Source organism: Camelus ferus, chromosome 19 (assembly GCF_009834535.1).
Source record: "Camelus ferus isolate YT-003-E chromosome 19, BCGSAC_Cfer_1.0, whole genome shotgun sequence".
NCBI lineage: Eukaryota > Metazoa > Chordata > Mammalia > Artiodactyla > Camelidae > Camelus > Camelus ferus.
Genome location: NC_045714.1, coordinates 14,294,878 through 14,317,037, shown reverse-complemented (window position 1 = coordinate 14,317,037; position 22,160 = coordinate 14,294,878). Strand labels below are relative to the sequence as shown.

General features: G+C 63.3%; 1 protein-coding gene across 1 annotated transcript; it reads left to right on the top strand.

Annotated features, from left to right (window-relative positions):
* The first annotated feature begins 3,109 nt into the window (after positions 1-3,109).
* On the top strand, positions 3,110-10,329 carry LOC106728598 (collagen alpha-1(I) chain-like). The gene is made up of 5 exons (XM_032461531.1): positions 3,110-3,172; positions 4,442-4,833; positions 7,157-7,368; positions 7,894-7,951; positions 9,603-10,329. Exons 2-5 carry the CDS (start codon positions 4,541-4,543, stop codon positions 9,787-9,789), a joined length of 750 nt encoding a protein of 249 aa, XP_032317422.1. The 5' UTR covers positions 3,110-3,172; positions 4,442-4,540; the 3' UTR covers positions 9,790-10,329.
* Positions 10,330-22,160: the final 11,831 nt, after the last annotated feature.

Genomic DNA, 22,160 nt, shown 5'->3' with positions numbered 1-22,160 from the left:
AACTCTCCAGTTTTACTGCTCAGCCAAACCTAATTCCAAAACACTAATGCTTTTATTTAAACACCACATCCTGCCATAAAGCCTTAATGTGCAGCGGGACGCGTCGAGGGGGAGAGAGCGCGTGTCTGCGGCCGGCCTCTGTGGCTGCACCCGGCTACTTCCCTCCCTGTGGCCGGAGCTGGAAGCGGGCAGGGACAGAGATGACCTTCCCGGGCATGCTGAGCTCTGGGCCCAGGGGCCGGAAGGAAGGCAGTGCCTGAGGACAGGCCTACCTCCCCGCTGTGGGTGTCAGCGGAGCCAGAGGTGGTGAGACCTGAAAACTGGGCAGCGGCCCCAGGCCACCCAGCCCTCCTGGACCCTCAACTACCATCAACTCCTTGGAAGGTGGGAGCCACATGCAAGCTTGGAACTGCCCACACCTCCTTGTCCCCTGGCTCCTTGGAGGGGCCTGAGTGGCTCAGGGAACCTGGCTGCCCCCAGACCTGCTCACCCCCTCCTCCCCCAGCCCACACTCCACCCAAGAGCCAAATTCCTGCCAAAGGTCAGGGTGCAGGAAGGTCTGGGTCACCTGCCATGGGTCTGGGCATCAGTGCTAGGAAAGGCAGAGCTGACACACACTCTGGGAAAACAGCCCTGCGGCCCACGGAGGACTCACCCCAGGCTGCAGATGCCACCGCTCCAGCAGCCAGAAGGGGACAGGGACCCCCTCCCACAGCTGCCCAGCCCCCGCCAGCTGCCCTAGGACCCCTGCCCTTTGCCTCCCCAGAGAAGGGCCGGCACTGCGGAGACAGGCTTCAGAGACCAGTCACAGAACCTGCCCTTGTCCCCTGGGCAGTCCTGGTCCAGCCGTGGGACCTTCAGGACGTCACCCTGCCCCCGTCCTGACTGAGACCTGGCTGGTGGCAGGGCAGGTGAGTGGTCCTGGTCTGCACGATGCCAGCCCGTGTGACCCAGCTGTCCTTCCTAGCACAAAGCGCTTCCAACCAGAGTTGCTAAACACAGAGGAGAGCAGTGTGGGGCTTTGACAGGAGTGGGGCGGGAGGCAGGCCGAGGTGAGAGACACACAGCCCCTTTGGTTTCTTGTCTGAAGCTTCACAGGCACCCGAGATGCCTCAAAATGCTGGTCTGTGGATTTCAGAGCATGGGCCGGGCTCAGGGCTGCAGGTGCCTCTAAGCCCCCAGGAGGCCAAGCTATGAGACACTGTGCCTTGCAGGCGGCCTGAGAGCGAAGACCAAGTGTCTTTCCCTCAAAAAGCCTCTCGCGTGTGCCCGTGAGTCCCTCCCCTCCCTGCGGCCGCCCAGCCGATGGGGAACAAGCTGCTTTGCTTGCCCTCTGAGTGGTTTTCAGCCCCCATCATGCAGACAGCCCTTTCTGCTGGAAAATGACCCCTTCTGGGGGGGTCACTGTCACCAAGTGACACGCCAGGGCCACTGCCACCCCACGTTCCTCAGCCAAGGCCTCGCACCCCCAGCCCCTGCATGTCCCCCCCCCCCGGGCGGACCCCACGCCTGCCACAGGCCGCCTTCCCTCCGCCGCAGTCAGCACGCTGAATATTTAATGTCTGATGAACGCTTCCACCTGCTGACACAGGCAAAGTGACAGAACAATACCGGCGGGGACAGGCTGGCCACTGACACACAGGCGGCCTTCCACCAAGGCCTGCCCCAGGCAGCCCCTGCCTCCGGTGAGAGGGCCCTGACCTGGAACACACACTTCTCTACATTCCATAGCATAGCAGGTCCATATGGGCACGTAAAGAAGTATGTTTCCCAAGCAGGTAGTTCAATGGGCGCAGTCTGTGGGCTGGGGGGCCCCGGGGGAGAGAGAAGGCTGTGGGTTCCCAGGGGGTCCAAGCCCCGGAGCCTCCCGGTGCGTGGAGCCCGCACACCCGCTGCCGCAGCCCTGCTCATCACCCGGGCTCCACGGCCCCCTGCCCGGCTCTGACCTCCGCGTCCCTCTGTCCCCCTCCCACAGGCACACACCCAGTTCAGAAGGGCAGAGAGACCGTGCGCTCCAGAAAGACTCACGCGTCCCTCCGATCGCCCCCACAGTCGTTTAGTTTTGCATCAATGACACAAGAAAGGAGTCAGGCTGCCACCTCCCACCCTCGCCCCGAGAAGGGTGTGACTTTCCCTCCCCGAGACGGTGCCCGGGCCTCCGCCAGCACCCTTCCTCTCCACCGGGGCACCCCTGTCCTGCCGCTCAGGAGGACCTGGCCACAAGCGGTCAGGGAACAGGCGGCCAGAGCCAGCAGGGAGCCTGGCCCCCCTCCCCATAAGTGCAGATGATTGAGAGGTGGACAGGCCTTACCTGGGCAGCTGGGTGGCTTCCCGGGCGGGTCCCTGGTGATTCAGTCTCCCAAGAGCCAGCGCCCATGAGGGCGGGGCTTGTGCCTCTGTCTTTGAAGATGTGCTGAGAAGGGCAGTTGCAGGTGGACCCTGTGTCCCTGGAGGGCGGCTGGGAGCTACTGAGAAGTGGCCTGTGCTGCAGCCAGCTTCCCCGCGCCTTGGCCTGACCATGGAGCAGACGCCCAGCCGGCGAGGGACTGGTGCCGGCTTGGCTCCCCCACTCTGGCCGCCGCCTCCTCTGACTCCCTCCCTCCCTCCCTCCCTCTCTTCACCCTTTCTCTCCCCTTCACTCCTGGTGCATCACCACCTGAAACGATGCTTGCGCCAGCGGGCGGCTCGCTCGGGCATCCGGGGTGGCCCAGGCACCCAGGCGGCCGGACCTCACCTGGCTCTTTGTGGCCTGCGCCCAGCCTCCGCCGGGCCTGATCAATACCAATTTACAGTCAAACGCAGGGGCCGCCTTCCTGTTAATGAGTTTCCCCTGAGCTCACCGCTTCTAATGAACCCGTTAAAGAGGGTTTAAGTAAACTTAGCAAGCGGCAAACTAAGCACTTTGGAATATTTAATTGTATCGATATTATTTTCCACTGCATTTCAAAATTTCCCTGTGATGGAGCAGGAGAGGCCCCTCGGCCCCCTCACTTTCTATGGCCACCACGAAGCCAGGAGGTTGAAGACCACGGAGACCTGAAGGAGAGCGACGGGACCTCGGTCAGGTCCCCACCACAGGGAGGGGCACCGCCCCAGCGTGAGGTGCTTGGGGAGCCAGAGGAGCCGTCGGGTTGTTAGGAGCAGCAGGGGCGGAGGCCTTGCCGTGGCCCAGGTAAGGCCCACAGGTGACTGGTGGGGCCTGGAAGGGGGGTGTCACTGACTGCAGGACACACCTGGGGGCCAGGAGCCAGGCCAGGAGCAAACACAGAGGGTCTGCACTCTGGGCCCAGGTCTTGTGTGGCTGGGAGCTGACCCTGGCCTGAGGACGAGGCCCTGGGCCAGAGTGGACTTCCAATTCTTCCTCCATCAGCAAGATGAGATCCGGGGTGACCCTGCCCACCCCTCCCCACTGAGCAGCCCACTGGTCCCTGCAGATGGGCCAGAAGGGTGTCCAGATGCAGCCACCACCCTGGGCAGGGCAGTGTCTGCAGAGCCTGCATCACACAGAGGCAACTGAGCAATTTCTCGAGTCCCTGGTCTTGGCAGCTGCACCGGGCACGGCCGGGCTGGCGTTTACATGGGGGGCGGGGCATGGTCAGGGCTCCGGGGGGCACCCCCACTAACAGGAAAGAGCTACCAGCAGAAGGACATGGCGGCGCAACGTCCCATCTCTGTGTGACTGTGCTGTCTGTCATCTTCATGGAGCCAAGGATAACAAAGGGAAACTGAGACAGCTCTGGGCCCCCCACTTCTCCTCAAGCCCCTCAAGGTGCCCCTAGAGAGCCTTGAATGAAGTCTAAGGTTCCTCTCCACCCTCTGACAAATGAGGCCTCGGGTTCTGGGAAGAGTGGCCCAGACTCAGGCCTGGGACGCCCCCCTCGCCCCCACCCCCAGGCGTTTATATGGATGGTGTCTGGAGGTCAGAGGGAAGTTGGGAGCCCCCAAGGGCAGGAGAGTCACCCCAGTTCCAGCCAGAGCCCCCACGAGCTTCTGTCCACTCAAAAATGAACCACAGCCACTTTTGAAAAAGTTTCCCTGCTTGATGGAAAAGGAGGACCCAGTCACCTCTAAGGGCACCCTGTGAGGGGCAGTGAGCTGACCCCGGGCCCCAGGCCTCGGCCGGAGCTCTCCAGCTGTGAATGCTCCCAGCTCTCAGCCCCCAGCCCAGCGGAGGTCGCGATCTCTCGCCAAGACCACCTGGCTGCTTCCCCTCCAGCCCCCAGTCTCCGCCCACATGTGCCCCCGCTGTGCACGCCCAGCACAGGGAAGCTCCCTACCCTGACCCTGGCTGTGAGAGCCGCAGAAGTCCAGAGTCCCCACCTGGGGGAGCCTCGCCATGTCCTCTGCTCCAGGACCCTTGCCCCCAGCACCTCCACCATTATTGCTGCAAGTTCCAGGGTAAGTTTCGCCACACTTGCGTCTGCTCTGCGCTTTGTTGCAGGTTAATCACGCCCTCCCCGCCGAGGACCCCAACCCGGCACCCGACCCCCAGGCACCCGCAGGGCGTCCTGGAACTACCGCTTCCTTGCAAAATGCCCGCATGTCAAAGTTCGTGCATCCCGGTTGGACGCGCCCTCCCGGCCCTGTTGGCTGCTGGCTCTGCAGTTTTCCAAATGCGGACGATGCCGCGAGCCAAGAGAAAACTCCAAAGCACCCCCGGCTGGAGCCACGCGGCGCCAGCACGACAGCTCCCACCTCGCCGGCGGGCACACCCCCACCGCGGCAGCCGGCAAGTTTGCGGGGGCCGCCCGGGCGGGCTGAGCGGGACTCACCGCGGAGCCCCTCCAGCCGGGCTGGCGACAGCGGCCGCGGGCGCAGGGTCGCGGCTCCTGGGTACGATGCGCCCCGTGCGGCTCCCAGGGAGATGCTGCAGCCGTGGCAGCACCATCCACCTTCTCCCGGAGCCAATCGTGAATGCAGAGGTGGGGGAGGCCGGAGCTCTCAATGCGTCCGCACTTGGGGGGCGGGGGGGGGGAGCAGAGAGAAAGAAGACACCAGGCACCCCCTCTCCGCACCCTTGCCCTTCCCCCAGCCCTCCTGCAGTAGCAAAGACTTAGCAGAGAGGGAGATCTTGAGAGAGAGAGAGAGAGAGGGAGAGAGGTGCAGGGGCGGCAGGCTATGCGGAGTTCAGGAGAGCGACCTTTCCGCCGCACACCTTGAGCGCTCCCTGCCTGGGCTGTGTCTGCAGGACGCTTCTGCACCCCGCTGGGGTCAGCACAAGGTAGAGGTCAGGTGAACAAAAGGGGAAGGTCCCGTGGGCTGCAGGCTCACACAGGCAAACGGCTGACCGCACGCGAGACCCACACGGGCCGGGGGAGGGGGGGAGGGGAGGGAGTGGAGGGCCGACCCGAGAGGCCAGCGCGGGCGTGGGCCCCCCCTCGGATCAGGAGCCGGCCTCACCTTTGCAGTCCTTATATACCCGGCCAAGCATCCCAAACACGCGCCCCGGCCAAGTGGCCCCCTCAGGCTGTGCTCCCTGACCATATTTAGTCAAGCAGGGGAAAAAATAGCCTGTCAGCTGGGCCGCGGCTGGCCGGCCACCGGGAACAGGGTGGGTGCGCCAGCGCCATTGACGGCCGGTCCTGGGCCCAGGCTGCCGTCCGTCCGCTGCCCCTCCCGGCCCCTCCCCACGGGCCTCCCACCGGCTGTCCCTGCCCTGCCGTCCCCCTGCTATTTTTAGTCCAGCCCAGTACAGAGGCGCCTCGCGCAGCCAGGCAGCAACCTCTCTGGCCAGGCAGACCGTTCCTAGGGGTGCTCCAGGGGGACCCAAGTGGCCCCTCCATATCCTGGGCCTCCAGCTGGCTGGATCCCACCAGTGCCTCCTGGGCTTTGTCCCTTTGCCCAGAATTGGGGCCCAAATCAGGTGGTGAGGGAGCCGCTGGGTTTCCAGAGGCTCCCAGGCTCCCCAAGTAATAAGGACAGGTCACCTTGGACAGAGTGCTTGCTGCCCTCCACCCAGGCCTGCAGCTGGGGCTGCATGTGCGTGGGACACCCCGAGTCCACGCACTGGTTGAGCTCGGGCACCCCCACCCTGGGCTCACGCCTACATGATGTAATGGTTGCGTGCCGAGCGTAGCCTGCAGGAACTCATCCTTGCAAGGCCAGGACGCAGAGACCAGTCGTCCCCCCTAATGTGTGGGCAGGTCTCTTTGCCTCTCTGGGGCCCCCTAGGACCAGGATGGGGGGCTGTAATAACAGGATGGACCCATTTCCCCAAAATCCAGGTGCAGAGTTTACACGGGGAGAGGCGGGGAGCAGTTGGCATCCCTGATCCTGGAGTTTTGCCCTGGAGAGGCCTATTGCTCCGGAAGGCCATTCCACACCCTTCATTTCCCAAACACTGCAGGCCTGGCCCAGCCAGGGACCTGTTCGGTGGGGGGTGTCTGTGCCTTTCGGAGTAGGTTCCCCTGTGCCTGACCCCCCAGGACATGCCGGGCCAGGCCCTGGAGCACAGGGTCCCAGCCTGGGGACCTGGGTGTGGTGGGGATGCTTTGTGGCTCACCCTCTGGATCTAGCCCTTCCCTACAGCAGCACAGGGCAGAGAAGGGAGGGCCGCACATCCCAGCCTTGTCCTTTAAGGCCCGGAGGAGGGGCAGGGCAGTGGAGGGGCCCTGGGGCAAGAGCAGGCCGGGGGACGGTCGGTAGTGGGCTGGGGGAGGTGGGGCCAGGCCGGAGCCCAGTGGGCCAGCACCCTTGGGAAGCTGTAAGTGGCTGGGAGGCCCAGACTGGCAGACTTTGCTCCCAGAACCACAGGCCCAGCCAAGGGATCCTTGGTTCACCCCGAGAGAAGCAGGAACCCTGGGAGGTTTCAAGCTGCCCTTGTTCAAATGCGTTTCTGGGAACCTCCTGCTGACAGTGGGAGGGCAGCCAGTATGAGGGGCAGCCCTGCACGTGCTCACCACAACCGCCGCCCACCGCCTCGTTCTCCGCCCGCCCCGCATCCTCTCCTCCCTGCCTCCCTCTCCGGGCAGCAGGTGGGCTCGGGAGGGAGGACCCACAAAGGTTGGGCAGGGAGGGAGGGTCAGGGCAGCCAGGGACCCTTGGCTGGGCCTGAGGTCGGGGCCAGCCCACCCTGTAAGTGATGCTCCTGGCAGTGGGGGAGGGGTGCAGAGTGGGCTCGGCCGTAAATCAGCCCCAGAATCACCCTCTCTCACAGTGGCAGCGCGGCCCTCACAGACCCTGGTGGGGTGCAGGGCCCTCTTCCCAGGAGAAGGGCTGGTGTGAGTGGCTGGTCCCAGCGGTCCCCAAGATCCCCAGGACAAAGCTATATGACAGGACGTGCATTCATTCACCCACACCACCGGCATCGAGGGAACTCCAGGAGCTTTTCTGTGGATTATCTCTTGATCTTCAAAGCACCCCTGAGAGGTGGGTACCCTGCTGTCCTCACTGTACTGGGGATGAGCGGGGCTCAGAGGGGGAGCTGACTGGCCTGAGGTCACACAGCTGAGGGCAGAGCTAGGCAGCATCGCGTCAGGGACAGTCCAGCCACTGCTCCCGCCCAGCTGCCTCCCAGGCCCCCTCGTGGGGGCAGTAAAGATGGACCCAGTGTCAGCTGTGTTGGACGCTGAGTGTTGTAGAAGCGTGGGCAGCAGCCACGGGCCCCCTGGACCTGTCCCCCGGCTCCTCAGGGGGGGTGGCAGGTGGCACGATGGCGTTTCCCAAGCAAGGGTGGATAAAGCAGCAGCCGGAGAGCCGCCAGCCTGCCTCCTTGCTCACTCCTGCTCGCGGCCACCGTGGGGCCAGCTGCTCGTGCCCAGTGGAAGGTTCCGCCGTGGCCGGACGTGTTGCACTCACCCCCAGGGCCACGGCGCCGCCCCAGGCTGCTGAGATCTCGAGCTGGGGCTGGCGTAGCTGCTGACTCAAATGCTCAATTTGATGTGATTTTGTTAGTTTCAGTCGCCACCTGTGAGCGATGCCTACTGTGCTGGGCAGTGGGAGACAGAGGACGGTGAGTGTCATGGAGGTCCAGACGCCCGCAATGGGGAGCAGGGAGGGCGCAGTCTGGGGAAGGTGTGGTCTTGTAGGTCAGAGGTCAAGTGAGGCCTCTATGGGAGGTATACGGGGGCCCAAGGGATGTCAGAGTGCAGTGAGCAAATGTCTGGGGAGGAACACCCAGGCAGAGGGCACCGGGAGCACACGGGCTGAGGGCGGGAGCATCTGGCTGTGCTGGGACAGCAAGGGGGCGGGAGGGCAGGGCAGCAGTGAGGGTGGACTTGCCCACGGCCGGGGCCGGGGCCGACCGGGGTGAGGCTGCTCAGGTGCAAATGCTGCAGGTGCGAGGGGGTCCAGGGAGCTGGCTGGCCAGGGTACCCGGGCCACCAGGGCCGATGACAGTCCAGTGAGGCCCAGGTGTGGTGCGGGGAGGCACTGAGGCTCTGGCCAGCCCTTGAGAGTTTGCGCACGAGATCCGCTGACCAAGCAGAGGTGTTCACAGAGAAGGAGGGGGTCTGGTGCCTGGTCCCCCAGGGGAATAGGGTGCCTCTCCTGCGAAGGGGTTGGTGGAGGAGGGGGAAAGGGCAGGTGGGATCTTTGCCTGGTGGGAGAGGCTCTGCCCGATGGCTTGGAAACTGGCCTGCCCTCTATGGAGCAGGAGGAACCTGCCCGGCTACGGAGGGGAACTCCCTACTCAGAACCTGCTGCAAATCTCAGAAAGGGTCCCTGGGGTTTGGCCTGGGGAGCTACTCCTGGTGAGAAGCCTCCAGAATTTGGATAACCTGAGGCAGGTGCCTTTCTGGGTCACAGGACCCGTCACCTGGTGAACCCCTCACCCCCTGAGCCGGGAAGAGGGGGAGTGTTGCTGGAGAGCAGTGATTTCCTGGAAGCACGGAGGACAGTAATGGAGCCGGCAGGGCCCCCAGGAGCAGTGGCTTCTGCCTGAGAGCATTTCCTGAAGCTCCATCCCTGGGGGCACAGGGTGGGGGCGGGGGCTGGGCAGGCAGGCCTCACGGGCATCCAGCACATCTACCAGCCTGGGAAGAGGGAGGGGTGCAGGCAGTGCCCTCTGGGCCCCAGCAGAGCCAGGTTCCAGCCTCACCGAGGCCCTCAGGGGCCTGAGTGCAGCAGGGGCAGTGACAGCCCCTCTGACCTCTGGGTGGAGAGGAGGCTGAGGTGTGGACAGAGCCCCTGACCGAGGCCTCAGACCAGGAGGGCCCCCAGATAGGATCACTGTCTCACACGCCAGAGGATCTAATGAGTAGATGGATGAACGAATGAATGAGTGACTCAACCAATGGCTCCAACTGTCCCTCCACCACTGGGCAGCTGTGGCGGTGGGGAGCACGTGGTGGGGCTGGCAGAGTGCGGCTGGACCCATGTCAGTGTGTGCTCAGCTTTGGAGGTGGGGGCAGTGAGGCTGGGGTCTTATTGGTAGAGGATGGGGGCAAGGCAGTGCCAGTGCCCTTGGAGGGCCAGGCCCGGTCAGAAGGAGGAAGCCCCTCACCCCTGCCTGGGCACACCCCACCACAAGGTGTCCAGAGCCATTTGGAGCGTTATTCCCCAGTCAGTCAGCGGCGGTCCCCTCCGACAAGACTCTGCTCTTCCACGAATCTTTAAGCAAAACAAAATGAAACCTATGCTTTATTTTTAAATTTCACTTATAGTTTCAGACAACAGGTGACACTCTCCCGGCAGCGGCCTCTCTGTTCCGATGCGCCCAGGCTACCCCACGGAGCAGGTGCGGAGCACCTGGGGGCGTCTCTCCGGGGGCCGCGGAAGACGCTCACCGCCACCCGTCACCAGGGAAACGGCCGTGGGGAACACCGCCCCAATACCCTGGGATGGCTATAAAACACAAAAGCCCCAAACTGGAAAATGACAAGTGTTGGCGAGGATGTGGCGAAATCTGAACCTCACAAGTTGCCGCTGAGAATGGGAAATGGTGCAGCTGCTGTGGAGAACGGCCGGCAGCTCCTCAGAAAGGGAAACAGCGCATGCAGCAATCCCACCCCACGCTCCGTGCCCCGGAGTGAGACAAGGACCCAAACAGAGACCCCGTGTGCGCTCACAGCAGACCGCGCTGGGCCCGAGGCCGACGCCTCGCCGGCTGTGGTGCGGGCGGACCTGGAAGGCCCAGTGCTGAGTGCGGGGTCAGACCTGGAGTCCACAGACACGGAGCAGACGGGGCTTGTTGGGGCCTGGGGGAGGGGGAGACAGGCCACTTGGTGGGAACCAGGCCGCCTCCGGGGGAGGAACGCTCTGGAACCAGAGGGAGGTGGTGCTTGGTCAACACTGTGACTGTGCCAAATGCAGCTGAACTGTTCACTTTAAAACGATGAATTTTATGTTACGAGAATTTCACCTCAATTAAAAAACAACAAGAAAACAGAAGTGGAGCTCAGGGTCCAGCCCCACGCCCTCTCCCCATTGACCCTTGTGGCCTGGACACAGGGCCACTTGGACTGCAGCACAGGCGCCTGATTGTGAAGGCCAGGCTCCTGCTCTCCCGGGACCTGAATGGGGGGGACCCCAGCTTCACCTCTCCCAATACCCCGATACCTGGCTCTCCCACAGATGAGAGCAAAAAGGAGGGAGGTGGGGGGGGGAGGGAGATAGGGGGAGGAGGGGAGGGAGGATGGCCAGGGAGATGGAGGTGGCTGCTGCCTCTCTTGGCTAAGGACAGCCATCTAAGGACCACAGCCATAGATTTTTGGGGGACTGTAAGAGATACCACACTGCCAAGCACAGTCTGCTGCTGGAATATTCCCTGTGGGGTGGACAGAATAATGCCCCACAAAGAGGTCCACATCCTGATCCCCAAAACCTGTGAGTGCATCACCTTCTCTGAATGCAGCTTCTCTTCTGCCTGGATGGCAGGACCACAAACCCAGAAGCTCCGAAGGCAACATCCTTTGTGGGGGGCGTGGGCTGCACTCGGCAGGGGGCGTGCACATCGGCCTGCAGGGCTTCTCATAGCCTTTCCGAGGCCAGTGCCAGTGTGCACTTGGAGTCCCCAGCAGCCCAGGCTCAGCTGACCACCCCCTGCTCACCAGACACCCTCGCCACCCCAGCATACAGAGACGCGTGACATCTGGGGGAGCTCAGAGGAGGTGAGGCACGGTGGGTGCCCGCGGAGCAGAGCCCAGGGCGACATGCCCATGGAGCGAGGCAGGAGGACCACGACCTCTGTGCCTGGGAGGTCTCCTGCTGCCAGACCTCAGTGCCCACACCCCGAAATGCACATGTGCACACAGGCACGCGCTCACCCGCACATGTGCGCACACAGGCAGCAAAACAAATGTGCGTACGTTAGCGCGTGGCAGTGGGGAAGCCTCCCTGATAGCTCGTAGAGAAAGTTACATTTCATTGCCGTGACGTCAGCCGAGAGCAGTTTGTTTCCAGAGACACCCCACCCAGAATGGGGGCAGCTGTACCATCATGGAGACTCGGGGGGGGCAGCTGTACCGTCATGGAGACTCGGGGGGGGCAGCTGTACCGTCATGGAGACTCGGGGGGGGTAGCTGTACTGTCATGGAGACTCGGGGGGGCAGCTGTACCGTCATGGAGACTCGGGGGGGGCAGCTGTACCGTCATGGAGACTCGGGGGGGGGGTAGCTGTACTGTCATGGAGACTCGGGGGGGCAGCTGTACCGTCATGGAGACTCGGGGTGCTTTAGGGGCTTGGCCACATGGCACCACTTAGGGCCCCCGTGAGGGCCAGTGCAGTTTGGGGCTAGCAGGGAGGCCTCAAGATGAACCCCTACCAACCCAGAGCTCCTGGGGGAGGTAGAGGAGGGCCCTGGAGGGAAGGGGGCACTGGAGCAGAGTGGTGGGGCTCCAGGCCGAGCCCCAAGCCCATGGGCTCACCCGGGCTGAGGGCGGAGACTGGCCGGCCTCTTCCCCGCCTCCGTCTCCTCCCGGTTCCCCATCGCAGCGTGCGCCAGGGTAGCGGGGGCTTCTCCACCTGCAGAAGCCTCGCCCCTGTTGGGGACTCACATAGACTCCCCTCAGAAGAAAACGAACTGCCAGGAGAAATCGGGGAAGATGGAGCCAGCTGGGCTGCTCCGAGCCCACCCCTGTGCCCCCGCCCCTTCCTCGCAGACGCACCCCACTGCCCTCGGCATCACCCCTGGGACAAGGCCTGTGCCCCTGCCTCGCCCATGACTGGTCCTACAGGAAACAGGAGGCAGAAAGGCGAGGAGGGGTCTGGCCCCTCACCCTCTGGGCCCAGGGGCCCTTGGGGAAGTATTTTTCTGGGCTGAGGGACAGATGCCCATCTCCAGGGAGAAGGAAGCACCTGAGTATGAAAAGCTGGAGACGGGCAGGGGTGGGGGTTTCAGGGCCGCTTCTGGCTGCATTCTAAGAAACCCTGCCTGAGATGCAGAAACTCATCGCAGCAGAAAGCTTTCCTGGCTCCTGCAGTGATGCAGAACAAGCTGTGAGACAGGCAAGTCCTGACGCCCAGCAGAGCCGGGGGCCTGGGGAGCTGGCGGCCCCCGTCCGGTGGGCTGCCTGCCGGTTCCGAGGGCTCCCGCCTCATCAGTCATCGTCGTTTGTCCCAGTCACTTCAGGGCTGGGGGGCCCGGCAGGGGGCCCGATCCATTCTCCCGGGAGTCTGGGGATGCTCAGAGCGAGAAGGACATGGCTTCAGGGTCCAGGGGACCAAGGAGGCGGCTCTGGTGGGAGGGCTGGTCTCGCGGCCGCAGCTGCGCTGGGAGGAGATGGAGGGTTTCAGACGACGGTGTCTGCCGTCATCCTGCGTTTGCCAGCAGAGTCCACTCAGTTTCCAGCCCCTGCCCCGCCCCCCAGGCATCTGGAAGGGCAGAGCAGGGGGCCCCGAGGAGCCAGGTGTGGACGCAGAGTGGGCTGGGCGGAAGCTGTCAGTCTGGCTCTCTGGCGGGAAGCCCTTCTTCCTACAGGTCACACCTCCCTCTTCGTTCCGAGCCAAGCAGAGCGCCCCGCCCTCCGTGTGACAGAGGACGGGTGCGAGGAATTGACAGAAACGCAGGCATCTAGACCACTGACCTGCAAAGCCATTCAGCCCCCAAAACGTTTCCCCTGGATATTGTTGGAAGTGGGGACAGGATCTCCACCCAGGTGAGCGAGCGTCCCTTTACCTGTGCGCAGGCTCCGGGGAGGGTGTGCAGAGCATACGCTTGGTAAAACCCGCTCCTCGAGGCCAACGCCAAGACGCTCCGTGCAGGTCAGCCCTCCCCCCGGCTAAGAGCAATGCCGGGGAGATGGCTGAGGGGCACCTGCTCCCTGCCTGCACCCCTCCCTGGGGCTCAGAGGACGTCTCCCCCCTAAGGCTGCCCTCGGGGGTCTGGGGCTGTCCTGGTGGATGCCCACGGGTCCCGGGGGGCCCAGAATCCTGGCCATTGCCTTGCACAGGCACACCGGGCCGCCACGGCCTCCCCAAAGGGCCAGCTCCTGAGAACACCCCAGCACCCTGATTCTCCTTGATCCTTGGCACCACGGTGCAATCCGCTTGGCAAAGGCTCCTCCCTGGGCCCTCCTTCCCTCTGCCAGGAGCCCTGGGACACGGGGGTGGCGTCACCTCCTAGGGAGCCAAGGAGGGTGGACCCACCAGGACCTCAGCCACAATTAGCCCATGTCCTCATCCCTGCCCTATAAATATTCATTCTGGGAGTGTTATAAAGGTGCTTTAGAAAAAAGAACAGAAAAGCAAAAGTCTGTAGCGTCAGGAACTGCAGAGCTGCCAACACGCAGGCCGCCACGCCAGTCCCACGTGGACGGGATGACACAGTCGCCTCCCAGGTGGCCTCTCAGGGCCACGTGGGCGCTCTCTGGGGTTTTGCTTAATTTGGGACAGTTTTCTTCGTTTTCTGCACGTAACATTTATAAATGTCACAGCGTGCCCGGGAAGTGCCAGGCCAGGGGGTGTGTCCCCCGCGAGCAAAGCCACGAGGAAGCCTGCCCCCACATCTGGCCCCCCCCGTGGCCATCAGGGGGTACTGGCGGAGGTGACCTGCTGGTCCGTGTCCAGCGCAAAGTCCCAGTCCCGGCACAGGGTTCCCGGTGGTGGCCCCCGAGTCCCAGGCAAGAGGCGTCTCCAGACAAATTCCCCACCCCACGCCAGAGCACCCCCACCCGGATCAGGGATCTGGGGTTCTGCCCAGGAGTCTTCATTCCAACAAGCTTCTCAAGGTCCCAACGCCGTCACTTTGGGAGAGATTCTGGAGTGATGGTTGTGAAGTCACCTGACAGCCTGGGCTCAGACACCAGCTCGGGTGGAGCCCCTCTCCTCGCCCTCCTCCCCATCCCAGGGGGGCCTCAGGCAGCCTCCTCATGTGAACTCGAGGTGGCTGCACCCCCACCCGACCCAGGACCCCAGGCGCCAGGGGGTGTCAAGAACTGGGGGCCGTCACAGGGCTGGGCAGCTGAGACCCCCAAAACCCATCTAGGGGAGACAGTTCCAGGGGTGCCTGCGAGAACCCTTGTGGAACCCTCCTAGAGCCCAGAGGGACAGTCCCCTCGGTGCTTTACCCTTTCCTGTGAGTAATGTTGACCCCATGATCATTTCTCGGGGGGTGGCCTGTCACACTCACGCAGGGGCCGCTGGGAGAGAGGGGTTCTGGCCCAGCCCCCCAGGCACTCAGAACCTTGTCTCACCAGGCACCCCAGTAACTAGCCTCAGCCCCCTGGTTGGCTTCTCAGCCTGGCTGGCAGCTGGCCACACGGTGACAGGCCTTCCCTCCAGCCCCGGGATGTGAGGAGAGGGTGAGGGCGCCCACAGCTGTTGCATTATGATCTAACCCCCCATTCCTGGGGCAGGCACGGCCCACTGCCTGGCCTAGAGAGGGGCGAGGGTGCCCCGCTCATACCGTCCTGGCCAGGGCGCCCACTGGCCAGGTCCCCCCCAGAAGAGGACCTGGTGAACGTGGAGCCACGTGGACCGCCCTGAGTGTGACCTGGGCAGCTGCATCTGGCCGGGAGTTCAACGAGCGGACTCCTCTCTCTCTCTGCACCCTGCGTGTCAGACGCCAGACCTGCGTGTGGCTGTGGCTGACCCCCCCTTCCCCCGGGAGCCCTGGTGAAGTTTCTAAGCATCTGAAGCAACAGATGATCTCCGGCTGGGGGCAGGGGTGGGGGGCAGGGAGTGGGGGCCACTCTCAGGGCCCCCGGAGGAGGTTTTGCCTTCCTGACAACACGGATTCCCTGACAGCGAGATTGCAGAGGCTGAGAGCCTTCGGGCCCTGAAGGGAGCCGTCCCACTTGACAGATGGGACTCTGCTCAGGCCTGACGGATGGCTTTGCCGGGTTCTCCGAACCTCGGAGATATTCCTTGAGTTTATTATGTGACTTAATAAATGATTGAATCCGAGTCCTGGCGTGTATCTTCCACAGGACGGCAGCGGGTCTGTAACACCGCGAGGCCTGTGGGTCTGGGGACTTGCCTGCCGTGCGTGAGTCCCTATTGCTCTTCTGGGAACTTGGGCTGGAAATCCAGACTCTGAGGGCGGCTTTCCCGAGGTCAGAGGGCAGCAAAGCCTGAGAGGTCCCAGGGTGGCCTTTGGGACCTCTGTCCCCCACGGCCCAGGATCTTGGGCATTTTGCTGGGCAGACCTCCTTCCAGCCCCCTCAAGCCCTCCCTGGGGAACAAGGGGCTCAGAGTCCCCCAACTTCCTTTGAAAACAAACCTGTGGGGGGCAGAATCCCCCCCCCGCCCCCCCCCCCCCACCTGAGTGTGGGCAGGACCAGCAACGGGGACAGGGGATCGCCCCTGAGATCGGGGATGGCAATCTGCCGACCACGAGTTAATCACGAGGTGTGGGCCGGGCCCAACCAGGTGAGCTCTTTAAAAGGAAAATCATCGGAAGGATGGTGTCCTGCTGGCCTCAGAGAAGGAACCGACAGCCAGGCTTTGACCTGCCCATAGGGGCCCTGTGGCAAGGATCTGCCAGCGGCCCCCAGCCCACAGCCACAGACAACACAGAACTGCAGGAATGAGTCCTGCCACCCACCTCCACAAGCGTGGAAGCGATCTTAGCCCCCGGCCACACCTGGCTTCAGCCCAGGGAGACCCTGAGCAGAGGAGCCAGCCACGCCGTGCATGACTTCTGAGCCATGGACACTGGGAGGGAGTAACTGGGTGGTGATTTGTCCCACAGCACAGGAAGCTAACCCGCAACCGAATCTCAAACTATAAACTGTGTCAGCACACACAGTTCAAGCCGCGTCCACTGGCACCTCTGCCCAACCCGGGCAGCTGGTTCCCACGTCCTCGGCCCCCTCCCACCTTTGTGTGGTTGCTGGGCCGTGTTGGGAAGGATGCTGAGCATGCGTGGTGGCACGTGGGCCATAGATCCAGCACAGTCTGAGGGGTGGGCGAGGGTCTGCTGGGGAGGTTCCCTGACAGGCGCCCCCTCTCCAGCCCCTGCACCCAGGACGAGAAGAGAGTAACGGACCCTGTGCATCGCCGGGCCCCGCCTTCTCACTGAGATGCAGGGTAGCCGGTCCTGCATCCTGCTCCAGGCTGCAGACCTGGGACTCCCAGCTGCCGGTGGTCCCATCCAGGGCCCCCGTTACCCTCCTCTCCCCCTCACTCTGGTGCCCACAGGCCTCATGACTTAATGCAGGTCCTGAGGTCCCCTGACTCTCCTCCCCAAGATCCTCCATCACCCCAGCCCCCCGCTAAGCTAATCTCACCTAGATTTTCAAAACTGTCAACAACCTAACTCGTGCTGGTCCTCAGGGGAGTTGCCTGATGGGGTAGCATCCCCACAGCCACAGAGGGGGAGGCAGGGTCAGCCCCGGGGGCCCTGCAGCCCAGAGGGGCCGCACGCTCTTACGCAGAGAGGGGGTCTGGTCTCTGCAGTGCTCTCAGCCAGGACTAGCTGCAGCCCCCTCTGGGGCTTGCCTGTTGTGGGGGCCGCCACCCTGAGGCAACCTAGCTGAGCCCCAGGAGTGACCTTCGCCAAGGCTGCAAAGCCTGCAGCCAGCTCTGCTGAAGCACCGTGCATCCACAGTTATGAGCTATTTTATTGCCCAGTCAGTAAAAAAAACCTTCTGATTATGTCATTGCAGAGGCAGGCGGGTGCCAAAAAATATAAATTTTCTTCCGTCCACCGCTGACCCCTCCGCCTCCACGCCGGCCTCGGTTCTGGCTCTTTCCCTGTGCTCTCACTAATTAGCGGCGGCTGTGCCAGGCTGCTTCCAGGCCCAAGGGCTCCTTTCTGGAGGTGGGAGGAGGGGCGGGGGCTGGGGGGGCTGTGGGGAGTCTCAGCTCCGGAATGGGGAAGCCGCCTGCAGGCCGTTCTTCTGACTCTGGTCCCTCAGACCGAGGGTGTGGGCCCAGGGGAGGGCCCCAGGTTGAAGGCTGTGCCCACTGGAGCCGGGGCCCCCTCCCCAGGAAGCAGGGCCTCCCAGAAGCAGCACCAACCCCCTAGAAACAGGTCTTTGTGCCCCCTTCACATGGGTCACCGCTGAGGAGGGGTGCACTCCACTCACCCCTTCATTCAGAAGACGTTTGCTGGGCCCGCAGCGGGTGCCCGGCTCTGTGAGTGCTGGAGCTCTGACCCTCCGGTGCGAGTCTGGTGGGCACTGCACCCAGCCCCTGGAGAGGGGCCTAGCACAGGGAGTGGTGCAGAGTTGGACCTAAATGCCAGCTCAGACGCGCCCAGGCCTCCCAGCCAGAAAGCCCAGCTTAGAGCCGGACGTGACGCGGTACCAGGGTGGGGAGGGGGCAGGGAGGGCTTCCTGGAAGAGGTGGTATCCGTCCTCACGTTAGGAGTTCACACCCTCTTTCTAGCTCCTGGGTGAGTCCTGGGAGCATCAGGATGCAGCCTGGAGCCCTCCCTGCAGAGCCAGCCTTGGGGTGCTTGGCTGGTGGGGAGCAGAGGTGGCAGAGACGCCCAAGCAGGACTCTTTGGGAGGCTGACATCAGCGTGGACTCAAGCTTCACCTCTGCACCTGTTGGGCAGACCCAGAATAGCCTTTTACAAGAAGCCAAGTTGGGTTGGGTGAAGGGAAGGCTCTGGGGGCGGGGCTAGGGCGGGGCTGGGGCGGGGCTTGGGGGCCAGGGCTGGAGAATGGGCACAGTGGTCATTTTCCCCTTTAGGCCAAGGGGGCCTGCCATCCTGCTCAGCCCGGCCACTCCTCCCACAACTGAGTAGCAAGTCTCCAGCAGAAAAGCAGGACCCCACTTTGAAAGGCATGGCATGTGGGATGCCCTGAGTCCCCTCCATCACTACGGGTCCTCTGGTGGCCGTCCCCCAGAGCCTGGAGCCCCTTGGCTGGGTCCTGGCATTCCCAGCCTCCCCAAGGATGGGCCCCATGCGCCCCCCGGTGCACAGTGGGTGGTCAGTTAATCTTCACAGGCCGCACAGCAGATGCTGGGGGAGCAGAGTCAAGGATGCCTCGGACACCAGCTCCCGGCCCGGTTCCCCTGCAGGGGCTTTTCTCGCCACCACCTCCGTCCCCTCAGACCCCCTCCCCTGCCTGGCCCCACCAGCCCCCTTAGGGCCCCTCACTGGGCTGGAGACAGAAATGCGGACGGATCCTTTCCAGGAGGATGAGGAGGCCTGTCGCCCCTCGGAGGACTGGGACCTGGGATTCACCCAAGTGCCACCACCCCCGCCCGGAGTCCCCACCTCCCCCGGTGGCAGCCCCACTTCTCTAGTAACTTCTAATCACCAGCTTGTGGTTTCCAGAGGTGCAGTTAAATATGACGACCACACTGCCTCCCCCGCCCCCAAGATCAGGTCGGGCCTTTCCATCAGCCTCACCAATAAATATGTCAGATGTGCCCCTTAGAAATGTGTCTGTCCCCCAGGGCCAGTGAGTGGCAGAGTAAGCAGGGACTTAGAGACCAGACACCATCGCCACAAGCTCCCTACATCAGTGGTCCCGCCTGGGAACGGAGGAGACCGTGGCCTGCCCAGGGTCTGAGTGCTTAGCCCCGCCAGGCCCGTGACCACAAGGCCCGTGACCTCGGGACGACCGGGAAACAGAGGGCTGTGGCTGGTAGGCTGGCAGTTTCCACAGCAGCCCAGGCCTAGCCCCCATCTGGGCCCAGAAGATGGGCACAAGGCAGCAAACCCCAACTCTGGCCAGGCAGCAGGTGTTTGGGCCCCTCAGCCTCCACCCACCTCTTAGAGGACATCCTGGTGTCTTGGGGGGGGTCCTCTCTCCAAAGACACTTGCCCTCTTGGGGTTTATACCTTTGCACACATCTCTCCAGCCCCCACTGTCAGTGGGCACCAGTCACAGGGGGTCAGAGAGAAGACAAGACACAGAAGGTCACATTCAGAGTGTGACCTGGTCTTCCTGCTGCCTGGGTGAATGGGGGTGGGGGGGGCAGGGAGGCTGTTTGACTTTGAGCCTCCCTGTCCCGGGTTAGGGATAATTTCCAGAGCACTCTCTATCTCCTGGAAGGTTCCAGACCCCCCCGATCTCCCCACCATCTTGCCTGGTGCTGAGCCCCAGTCCAGTGGGTGTCCCCGAACCCTCTCCAGGTGGCCCCAGCAAGTGCCTCCATGGAGGAGGCTGCTCGAAGCCCAGGTCTCCCAAGTGCGGGGTCGCCCAGGGGCTCAGCGTGGCCCTGGGAAGGGAAGAACGTGTGAGGAGGTTGTGACTCGCCCTGGGCGGGCCTGCGTTCAGGCGGGGACCTTCTCCACCTGCCCTCCACTCCTCCATAGCATCTCCCAGATGAGGAGGAGAACAAGGCAGAGGAGGCCACACGCCCTGAGCGGAGCTGAGGGGACCGGCAGGTGGCAGGAAAGCCCCCTCCCCGCCCCCTGCACCCACTAGGGCACCCGGACCTCGCTCCCCTCTGATGCCCTGGCAGAAGCAGGCGGAACGCGAGCAGATGTGGAAGAAGGTGGCGGCTCTCACTGTTGGTGCAGCCAACATCCATTGAGCACTTGCTGTATACCTGCACGTTATACTCTCCGCACTGCATCTTTACAAGCTTGTGAACCGGTTCTGGTTTTAGGTCCAGAGAGGGTGGCATGGAGGCCGAGGTCCAGTGGACAGGGCCGATTGCTGACTCCTGGTGAGGACTGAAGGGGTCCCCACCACGGCCCCAGGGCTCACCACCCCTGCCACCCTCTGGACGTACCCCCGCTGCCCCCTCTCAGGGCCCCCAGGTGGGTCCTCCTGCTGGCTTCCTGAGCACCAGAGAGCCTGGTATTGACTGAGTGCAGACTGGGCATTGATTGGCTGAAAGGTGAAACCTGAAATAGTCCCATTGCCAGTAAACAGGATTTTTAGTTGTTTAGGCAGCTAATCTCCGGTCACCGCCCAGGAAACTAGGGGGCATGGAGTGGGGAGGGGCATGGGGGCTTTAATCCACGCACAGCTGCAGGGCAGGCCTGGTGGGCGGCCCCCGCCACCCATTCCGTGCAGGGCCCAGCGGGAGGCCCCTCCTCCTGAGCCCAGGCCTCCTGGGCCCCTGATCAGGGAAGACGGCCTGGGACACGTCTGTGAGGCAGCTGTAGGAAGTGGTACCAGCTCTGAATCCTAGTGCTTGCTCCTGGCTCTGCCGTGTCGCCTAGGTGAATCCGTTAGGCTGTCTGTGCCTCCGATTCCTCGTCTGTAAAATAAAATTCCGACCGCAGATGACGCTCCCTGACTGAGCCAATGCGGGCATCCCCTGGAGGAGCTTCTGGCTTCGGAGGGTGTTCGGTTAAAGGCAGCCATCACTTTGAATGTGAACCTCCTACAGAATTCACAGAAGCTTTTCAGAATGCGCTCCTCATGTTCGGCTAGCCGTGTTGAGAGACAGGACACCAGCCTGCAGGGTGGGTTCTCTTACAGGAACACGTGCACGTCTGATGCGTGCAGTCATCCTTCCACGTTGGAGGGCTTCAGCCCCCTCGCCACGCTCCTAATAGATCGGAGCAGACATTTTCTGCAACACTGAATAATTCCAAAGGTGCTGAGTGCCCCCAGGTATGTGGCAGGCAGCCCTGGGAGGGGTGGGGGGGGGGCTACAAAGAACTGTACAAACAGGAAAGCAATGTGCAAGACCCCGGAGGCTGAGGCAGCACAAGACGAGTGGGAGTGAGGCTGGGAGAGCCTCCTGCAAGGTTGCAGGACAGGGTAAGAACTCTGATTTTATTCTAAGGACGCCGGAACCCCCTGGGGGTTTCCAGAGGACCGGAGCGGAGCCAAGGGGAGGCCAGAGCAGGGGCTGAGCTGCAGCTGCTGGGAGGGAGGTGGGCAGGCAGGGAAGCCTTCACAGCGCTTCACTTCTGGGCCTGTGACCCTTTGCACTCCACTGGTGACCTCACCTTCTGCCACCGTCCCCCACTCACCAAGGCCACCAAGGCCTGGAGAGGGAGCTTCAAACCCCCACGTGCCCCACAGAGATGCCGCTTCCAAACACGGGGCTGTGCCCAGCGCCCCCCAGCCCCCGCTCCCCGTGCCCAGTTTGCCAGGGAGCAGCCCCGCCTGCGCGTCTCCAATTCATTAGGGCCCCGCTGACAATTCTCCCAGAAATAATTAACTTTGACATCACAAAGGGCATTTCCCACAGCCAAGGTCATCCCAGGGCTGGCCACTGCCTCTCTGCCCACGCGGTCCCTCCTCAGCCCGAGGCTTTGACGAATGGGGTTCCAGAGCCCTGGGCGCACAGTGAAGGAGTGATGAGAAGCCGAGTCTGCTTTTCCTGCAGAAATAACCGCTGCCGCCTCGGCAGCTGCCAACGGCCAGGGCGGGGGCCGGGCAGGGGCCAGGGCGGGGGGAGCAGCGTTGGGGGTGTTGGCAAGGCCGCTCCCTCTCCAAGTCCCCGGAAGGGCCGCAGGGGTGCAAGCAGGGGGCTGCTCTGGCCGCCCGCTCACGGTCCTGCTCTTTGGGAAGGAACTCCCCCCACCCCGGGCAAGCTGACCTCGGCCCACTAGGAGACGGCGAGAGCGGGGTGAGAGCAGCCCCCTGTCCCCAGCTGCAGACGGGTGACACCACCGCGACCTCACCGGCGTCCGAGGCCAGTGAGAGAATGTGTAGCCCAAGTGTGTGCTCACTGGGCGTGTAGCTGTTCCAGGGCCACTGCAACCGAGCCCCCGCAGACCCTCTCAGGCCCCAGGCCTGGAAGCCGGCCCTGCAGGTGTGGGGGGCTCTGCCCCAGGCCTCCCTCCAGCAATGTCGGTTGCTGGCGTCGCTGGCTCCCCGGCTTGTAGATGCGCCATCCAGGCCTCGGCCTTCGCCTTCACGTGATGCTCTCCTGTGAGCGTGCCTGTCCTGGTGCCCCTTCCATAAGG